This window comes from Pygoscelis adeliae, unplaced genomic scaffold (assembly GCF_000699105.1).
Source record: "Pygoscelis adeliae isolate BGI_AS28 unplaced genomic scaffold, ASM69910v1 Scaffold242, whole genome shotgun sequence".
Classification (NCBI taxonomy): Eukaryota; Metazoa; Chordata; class Aves; order Sphenisciformes; family Spheniscidae; genus Pygoscelis; species Pygoscelis adeliae.
The window spans coordinates 401,327-410,288 of record NW_008824369.1 but is presented as its reverse complement, the minus strand read 5'-3'; the positions used below and the strand labels follow the sequence as shown (position 1 = coordinate 410,288).

General features: G+C 38.7%; 3 protein-coding genes across 3 annotated transcripts in view; 1 reads left to right on the top strand and 2 right to left on the bottom strand.

The window, feature by feature from the left end:
• Nucleotides 1-370, bottom strand: part of PMS2 (PMS2 postmeiotic segregation increased 2 (S. cerevisiae)) — a 14,634-nt gene extending 14,264 nt beyond the window's left edge. Inside the window, 1 exon segment of the mRNA XM_009320052.1 lies at nucleotides 296-370. Within this exon segment, the coding sequence (XP_009318327.1) occupies nucleotides 296-370 (75 nt within the window).
• Nucleotides 371-1,161: 791 nt separating this feature from the next.
• On the top strand, nucleotides 1,162-3,679 carry AIMP2 (aminoacyl tRNA synthetase complex-interacting multifunctional protein 2). The gene is made up of 4 exons (XM_009320051.1): nucleotides 1,162-1,338; nucleotides 1,660-1,866; nucleotides 2,405-2,636; nucleotides 3,158-3,679. Exons 1-4 carry the CDS (start codon nucleotides 1,162-1,164, stop codon nucleotides 3,541-3,543), a joined length of 1,002 nt encoding a protein of 333 aa, XP_009318326.1. The 3' UTR covers nucleotides 3,544-3,679.
• Nucleotides 3,680-3,925: 246 nt separating this feature from the next.
• The window catches only part of EIF2AK1 (eukaryotic translation initiation factor 2-alpha kinase 1), a 20,039-nt gene continuing 15,002 nt past the window's right edge, over nucleotides 3,926-8,962 (bottom strand). The window contains exons 13-16 of the mRNA XM_009320050.1: nucleotides 5,595-5,715; nucleotides 5,247-5,326; nucleotides 4,624-4,857; nucleotides 3,926-4,131 (exon numbers count right to left, since the gene is read on the bottom strand). Of these exons, the coding sequence (XP_009318325.1) occupies nucleotides 4,009-4,131; nucleotides 4,624-4,857; nucleotides 5,247-5,326; nucleotides 5,595-5,715 (558 nt within the window). The 3' untranslated portion in view covers nucleotides 3,926-4,008. The remainder of the gene's footprint in view (nucleotides 4,132-4,623; nucleotides 4,858-5,246; nucleotides 5,327-5,594; nucleotides 5,716-8,962) is intronic.

Genomic DNA, 8,962 nt, shown 5'->3' with positions numbered 1-8,962 from the left:
CGGTGTTTGCTCCGGGCGGGGCGTGCTTTCGGGGGCCGGGAGAAGCCTTCGGCGCCGGGGAGCTGGCAGGGGCCGGGTCCCCGCCGTCCGCCGCTTTAGCCCGCAGGAGGGGAGCGGTAGCAGGGGCGAGCGCTGGTTCCTCCTCGCTTATCGGCAGCTCGTTCGAGGGTTAAATAAGCTCAGCTTTTTCAGGAATTTCCCTGTAATATTTTTAAAGCCTTCGGTAATTCTTTTGTGGGCTCTCGTGTGTGTCTCTTGCTCAGTTTTCATTTTTAAATGGCCGTGTTTGGAGTACCCTGCCGAGCTGAGGCCTTGCGAGCCCTTGGGCCAGTGACTGTGTCCCAGCAGGCCTTGTCCCTTCCTGGTGCATCATCGCTCTGTTGGCTCAGGTCTACTTTCTTTTATGCTGTTCAGACCAAGGGTGTGTAGCTGGCTGGTTCCTATTTCTAGTCTCAGTTACTTCTTTCTTAAATAAGGCAAAAATGCAAAATATGATGTTACATTAATCTAGTTGACTTCAGCCTCTCTCCAGTGTCAGGAGTGCTTTGAATTCTTCCAGGCTGCTTGTGGCCGATTTATCTTGATGCCATCACATCTTTTCAGCGAGTACTTGCTATGCCCTCACCTAGGCTGCTGGTGGAGATACTGAGTAGGAGTAGGCTTGGGGCACAACTTCACAGGAAAGCTTACTAAGATGCCCTCCCGTTGCAACAGCTAAGTATTAACTACCAGTCTCTGAGAGTGGTTTTTATTTCACGGAATTGTGTACTAGCCAAATAATGGTCACTTAAGAGGTGTTTCCGTGTCTTGTCTTTGAGAACGTCATGTAAGTGGGTGTCGATTTCACTTGCGCACCTTGCTTGTTATCTCTATCCATTAGACTGAAAGAAGGAAGTTTGGTTGACAGGTTGGGTTTCGTTAATCCTTATTCAGGATGCTTAGAAATGGATTATCTATATAAAGATTTTTCTTTAACATTATTGTAAGTTTGTAGACTTAAAACCTCCCAGAGGAATATATTTTTCATCTTTTGAAAGCGGTAGCATTGTAATATAAGAGACTTGTAAGATAATTGATATGACAAAAAGATGCATTGGGATTAACATGTAACAAAGCCTATGGTCTTTTTTTCTCTATAGTTTATATTCTCTGAAACAAAGAATGACTACAAAGAGTGATTTTATGATATACCACCCATCTAAACCTGCAGGTTTTTTCACTTTTATTAACTACCTGAATTGTCAAAAAGTTTCCTTATGTGGCAGCCGCAACACAAACTCTATCAATCTGCTCTTCTGGGATGAAGGGAATCCCGACAAGCTGACTTCGGTGTTCCAGGTTTTAATTCAACACTTCACTGCCAACTTCTAAGTTTCTGTGATTGTGGTCTGATTTTCACTGTTATGGACTTTGCTGTAGCTAGTGGTTTAAAAAAATATGTTACGGAGGAAGATTTCAGAGATTTGATTAAGTAACCCCTCTCTCACCACATTCACATAGGCAAAAGAAAAGAGATGACTAATAGATGTAAGACCATGACGTTCCGGTTATTTGAATGTGTTTAAAGTCTTTCAAAACTTACTGTCACATGAGCTGTGGACTATTTTGACACTGAGGTGAGTGACCATTTATGTGACCTTGTTTTTTCCTCTCCTATAGGAAGAGGTTGACCCGTCACTTCAAGCACTTGAATCCCGCCAGGAAGAGATTCTAAAACGCTTGTATGAACTGAAGAGTGCTGTCGATGGTCTCTCAAAGATGATACAAACCCCAGATGCTGACTTTGATGTAACTAATATCATTCAAACTGATGAATGTTCTCCTTTGGCAGCAAATGGAGCAGATTTAGATTTGATGCTTGGAAAGGTAAGTTTAGTTGAGCATATATATATTGATAGATACTTTCTTTGCTCTCATATTTCCAGGGTTGGAAGGGTGGCATTAAAACCTGGGACACTCAGAACCCAATATACAAGTCTTATATTCTTACAAATAACCTACAACTACCATTTCATTTTGGGCATCCAGATTATAGATACAAACATTTATAAATACTAAATCCTAGATATTCTCATTTTGATGTAAGTCCAAGCTAGAATGGTTAATTTTGAAATTATGACAGCTGGTTTCTTGTTTGTTACTACTGGAAATTTCAACTTTGGCTTCAGATTGGACTAGAATTTACCTCAGTCATGTTCTTGAGTTGTATTACTATTGAGGAAGGAAGATATTTAAATGTTTAAACAAGTTTTAAATGTCCAAACTTAAATTATTTGAATTTCATTAGAATTTCAGATATACACGTGCATGGCTATTTACATTTTGGTGTCAAATGAAAACTCCACTACCTCAAAGTCTGATCCGGGATGTGTCTTATCTGCTGAATGTCTTACTTTCCATTCAGGATTATGGTGCCCTGAAAGACATTGTAATCAATGCAAATCCTTCTCTGCCTCCGCTGTCATTATTAGTACTACACAGTCTGCTTTGTGAACGCTATAAAGTATTATCAGCTGTTCACACGCATTCATCGGTGAAAAGTGTGCCAGAAAACCTCTTGAAATGCTTTGGAGAGCAGACTAAGAAGCAACCACGTCATGAATATCAGTTGGGCTTTACTCTTATTTGGAAGGATGGTAAGAATGAAGTTATCTTGTAGATCAATATTTTACGATAGGTGAGAAAATGAAACTTGTGCTATAAAACCTTGACAACAGATGCTTTGGTGTCTTTGTGCTGACACACAACAGATAGGTGCTGCAGATGACATTTTTGCTCTCTTGTAGCTGTGAACAGTGATGGGGACAGAGGAGGAAGATTCTTGTTTCTGGTTACTGCTATTAAAATACACGTGGCATTTACATGGTTGGTTGTACCCACAGGATTTTTTTATAGAAGTGTTTTTCAGTTTCTATAAATAAAGTTAGCTAGAATAGGAATTAGGTGGGAGATTGGGTTGAAGTTTGCAAAAAGTGATCTCTTTATCCCAGGTTCCTGCCTTAGTCTAAGTATTTAGACTAAGAAAACTGAAAATTGTTCATCAGGTTAATGATGTTAATAGTGTTGCTGGCATCACAAATAAAATACATTCTACAATTACCATTACATTTAACTTCTCTACCATGTGGTATTCACTTTTTTTCTTTTCTTATTTCAGTTCCAAAACCCCAGATGAAGTTTAGCATTCAAACAATGTGCCCTATTGAAGGAGAGGGGAGCATCGCTAGATTTCTCTTTTCCCTGTTTGGCCAGAAGTACAATGCAGTTACTTCAACTCTGATTGACAGCTGGGTTGATACAGCCATCTTCCAGCTAAAAGAAGGCAGCAGTAAGGAAAAAGGAGCAGTCTTGCGCTCTATGAATGCTGCCCTGGGCAAGACATCGTGGTTGGTGGGAAATGAACTCACTGTAGCAGACATTGTTGCGTGGTGTGCGCTTCAGCAGACAGGTAGTGCAAATGCTGCCCCAGCCAATGTGCAAAAATGGATGAAGGCATGTGAGAACTTGGCACCTTTCAGCTCTGTTATGAAGCTACTGAAGTAAGCTTGTACTCTTTGTAATAGTGTAATTTTAATCTTATTCCACCTCATGCCTGCTGTAGTGATTCGAGTCCTTTCTGAGATGTATTCAAGCACTACAGTTGCACAGAATTCTAAAATCAATAAAAACATTACAGCTACCTTTTTAGTGTGACCTTCCTTTTTTGTAACTGATGCATAACATGCATGTTTAATGATTATAAGGTAATCTAAAAGTAGTCCTATGTAAATACAAGCTGCACTTTTAATTTTGCCTTATTTTTCCCTGTAACCCAAATGCTTATTTGCACAAGTTAAATTGTACTAAGTACAAAAGGAATTCTTTCTGTTGACTGGAGACTTCTGAACTAAGAAAGATTAATACCTTTAAAGAACAGAGGAAAATCAATATGCATTGAAACATTTTTATGTAAAAAAAGGAAACATTTTATATAACTTAGCATACAATAGAGGTTAGATCTTCCCGTACTTAAACAGGAGAACCTAGTCTCATATGTTCATCTTGTTCTTCAGAAAGCAGTCTTATTTTCTCTCTCAGTTTCTTTATTTCTTCCTCTTGCTGTCTCACCTTCTGTTGTAGGTTAGAAATAACCTGAAAATGAGAGTCAGTTTACTTCATTTATAGACAGGCAAGGATAAGCCTTATTAGCCTATTTGAATTGTGTTCGCAATCCACTACAGATGCATTCTGCAGCACTGTAGCTGTTCTGCGTATTTGATACTGCAGCTTAATCCACAAACAAAAAAGTGTGGTAAGGAAAGGGAAAATGATAAAAAGATTCTCCAGAACTGATGAAAAGCTTCAAAAGCTTTTCTGACCTATAGGAATACCTCAAGCTGTATGTAAATCAACTGTCCAGTCTTCATAAAGTTACCTATACTTAATGACCATTTATCTCATTTCATCAGAAACGTTAATACAGTGGGCTAAATACTGTAATCAGAATAAAAAGTCTCAATCACACAATCCTCTAAGTTAAAAACAAAACAAAAAAAAACCCTATAATACAGGCAGGGAAACAAAGGGCATTTTCTTTTTATATTTCTTTATCCTGTAAAGGTTGAGGTTATTGGCATAACTTACATGTTCTGTGGTATGAAATAGTTCACTGTCACGAAGCTGAGCAGCTGTTGGTCTTTCTGTAGATCTCTGACTGGTGAGGAGTTTAACGTACTTGGCTTGAATAGGCCATTTTTTGTAGAAAGTATGAGGAATTTGGCCATTCCTTAAATGTGCAAGAACTTCCATTCTTTCCATTTCTGTTCCAAACGGTTGGAAGAGTTCTAGCAGGATAACACCCATGCTGTACATGTCTGACTGGTAATGGGGTGAAGAAAAAGTTCTGGGATAACAGCTATTTTTAATTACTTACTAGATTTCTTCTTCTCATTAAAAATTCACGATACAAAAAAGTTTCACAACAATGAAGTTTCACGATGATATGAAAAGTATCATGACGCTACTAAAGGAACACAAATTCAAATCTATACAGATTCCTCAAGATGATCTTAGAAACACAAATTATTTTTGCATTAGTAGCAAACTAGAAGGCAAAGTTGAAATCCATGTTTCAACAAAAACATTAGGAATAAGGGAGGAATATTTATGTGTTTACCAAATATTATGTATTTACCTACTGAAAGGCTTGTTTTATTCCCATTATCTACCATCATGTGTTAATAGAAAAAAAAAAGAATACTCCCTACCTTGAAATCATAGTGAGATCCCTGCAATTGTTCTGGTGAGGCATAGAGGCAAGTCCCCACGCCCGAAGTATGCATCAGTCCTTTAAAAAGGCAATTTAGACTTACTCAGCTAGTGTTACATTCATAGAATCATAGAATCATTAAGGTTGGAAAAGACCTCTAAGATCAAGTCCCACTATCAACCCAACACCACCATGCCCACTAAACCATGTCCCTACGTGCCGCATCTACACGTCTTTTAAATACTTCCAGGGATGGTGACTCAACCAACATTGTTACCATTTTACTTAAGAATTTAGTATCTTATGGTTTTAATAACATAGAAACGCCACAGTTTTTTACTCTTACCGTTTATCCTTTCTGTCTTAAACCACTGGTCTGCATCATTCCAAAGAAGGTCTTTGCAGGCTAATCCAAAGTCTCCTATTTTTACATGATGATCTGACCCATATAGAAAGATATTTCTGGGCTACAAAACAAGACAGTATAAAATCTAAAATATATCTATATGAAGAATTACAAAATTTCAGCTGTTTCAAAGTCTATAAAGTCCAGTGTTTCACAGGTATAATAATTATTTAACACTTTCATCAGTGAAAGAGAAAAAAACCAGTCATCGCTGATACCAAATTATGTGTTTAGCAACACCATTTGGGCAGAAAGACCACATACGAAAGATCTACAAAAAAGGAAAAGCAAAACAGGAAAAACAAAGATTTAGTGGAAAGATTAAGTACTTTTTTTTTTTTTCCCCAGCAGAAAATGGGAAGTTTGTAGAACAGTAATGTTAACAGGAACAGGCAAGACTGGACAGCAAATTAGACCAACTGATGTAGCAGGAAGGAGGACTAAATACCACCTTTGGGCTAGACATAATGTAAAACAAAATACACTTTTCTGTACGATAAGCACAGCTGCAACATGCTACTTGGTTCTGGGAAGTTGCTATGAAAAAAACCAAAGCGATAAGAGACTTGAGTAGAGAGCACTGACTGGAAAAACTGAAATAGTTTTATCCATATATTTTGGCTTTAGGACCACTAAGGAGGAGAAATGCTAGCATTATGTATCTAGAAAAAAAAGACATACTTGCCAGAAAAAAGAAAACGTAATACTAAATTACTGGTTTTACTTAGTCTGTATCACAAGGTTTCTGAGCTTAGGTATGTTTCGATGAGAAGTGAAAGCAATATTGCTTAGTACAGGTTTTTTTTCTACTAAATAGGAATTAGCACTAGGAAGAAAGAAAAGGCAACTTAAGCCTTTTTTTTCCTTCTTAAAATTTTGCTGGTTTTATAGTACTTTTAAAATGTTATTTCAAAGCTATTCTAGAGCCAGACATCCTGCAACATCTCAAAGAATGACACTGTTCAAGTGTGATATTCCAAATCCTCTATTTCTGATTATGGATTTTCATTACAAAAATTACAACTCCCTTGTCTATGAGTAACATAATCAAAGGAGCCAATAGGCCTGCCACTGTGTTTTCCTGTGGGCATAAGAAATAAAATTCACCCATGAAGGAGCTATATGAAGTAGTAATGGAAGATGACAGCAGCACTGTTAAATCTTTACTAGCTGATCATCCTGTCAGTGAAACAGCGGGTGCTTGGAAGCACCCTTACACCTCCTAGACCTGCTCTCCAACCGTTTGATCAGGATTATAATTTGTGACTAAAAATACTTCTAAATTAAGAAATGTTACATTTCTTAAAAAATGAACAAAAGAGGGAAGGTCCCCACACAGATAACTAGTTTAAAGACATAAAAGAAAGCACGGGGATAAATGGCCAGCTTTCACAGTGAAGGGTATCATCAACTGATTCTTGTATGAATCTGCCGAGAACTATGCTCAACAACGTATTTGTAAATGGTTAGAAAAGGGAGGGTGAACGGTGAGATGACAAAGTTTGCTGGCAGTACTACATTATTCAGAGAAATAAAGATGAGGTCTGAATGCAAAGACCTGTGGAAGGATCTTGCAGGAAGTATAATGACAAAAGGAATTCAGTGGAAATAAACAAGAAAATGTAAATGAAGGGAAAAACAACCCCATTTTTAACTATGTAACAACTGTCTGAGTTGACTGTTATGGGTTAAGCATGGTAACAGGCAGCTCTAAAAATGACAATTTAATGCTCAATAGCAGTCCATAAACCAAACTATACATTACCAATTATTGGGGGGGAGAGGGAAGATAAAAAAGAAAACATTGTGATACCATATGAATTAATACACTGCCACCTTCAATACTGTCTGCAGCTCTGAGTCTCCTATCTAAAAAAGCACATAAGAGAACTGGAAAATTGTGCATAGATGGGAGGCATGAATGCTGAAAATTTGGAATGGCTTCTATTCAAGGAATCACTAAATTTAGAACACAGGACAAAGTGTTAAGTTAAAAACAGATCTATTAAATCACACATGGAATGGAAAAAGTGAGTAGGAAACACTATTCAGTATTTCTTCCAATAAATGAAATAGGTGATATCAAATTAAATTATTGGTGGCAACTCAAAACTAGGGACATTCATCCACACTCACAGCGCAGTTAAACTCCGGAGACATTGCTGCAGGATGGCTAATTAACACTCGTGTGAGTTTAAAAAAGACAAATTCTAGAAATATCCATAAATGGCTATTAAGTAAGATGCTACATGTAGTTCAAGCAATCACAGAAATTTGTTTCCCCCAAACAATAGCATACCTGACTTAATACAACATATGGCGGAACCCTATCTATTGATAATTTTGAATGTGAATTTTGGTTTACTCAATAGAAACAGAAACCATAACCAGAAGTAGTATCTGTTGACTCAGACACACAACACAATCATTGTTGAATATACTTCTCACACTGCAAACAGCCCTGCAGAGAAGGACTTGGGGGTACCGATGGATGAAAAATTAGATATGAGCCAGCAATGTGCGCTCGCAGCCCAGAAGGCCAATCGCATCCTGGGCTGCATCAAAAGAAGGGTGGCCAGTGGGTCGAGGGAGGAGATTCTCCCCCTCTAGCCTGCTCTGGTGAGACCCCACCTGGAGCACTGCATCCAGCCCTGGGGTCCCCAGCACGAGACAGGCATGGACCTAGAGCAGGTCCAGAGGAGGGCCACGAAAATGGTCTGAGGGCTGGAACACCCCTCCTATGACGAAAGGCTGAAAGAGTTTGGGTTGTTCAGCCTGGAAAACAGAAGGCTCCAGGGAGACCTTACTGTGGCCTTTCAATATATAATAAGAGCTTATAAAAAAAGACAGACGTTTTTTACCAGGGCTGGTAGTGACAGGACAAGGGGCAACAGTTTTGAATTGAAAGAGGGTAGATTTACGTTGAATATAAGGAGGAAGTTCTTTACTGTGAGGGTGGTGAGACACTGGAACACGTTGCCCAGAGAAGCTGTGGATGCCCCATCACTGGAAGTGTTCAAGGTCAGGCTGGACGGGGCTTTGAGCAACCTGATCTAGTGAAAGATGTCCCTGCCCATGGCAGGGGGGTTGGACTAGATGATCTTTAAAGGTCCCTTCCAACCCAAACCATTCTATGATTTTATAATCTAGAGGCCCAAGCACTGCCAGACTATGTTTGTATGTACAGATGAGATGGAACTTCTGCTTGCTTACACTTCTTCTGTGACCTTCACTGGCCTGAAGCTGAACTATGATGACTCATTTCTCATGCTATAAAACTAGGAAATACAGGAACTGTAGGCATAACA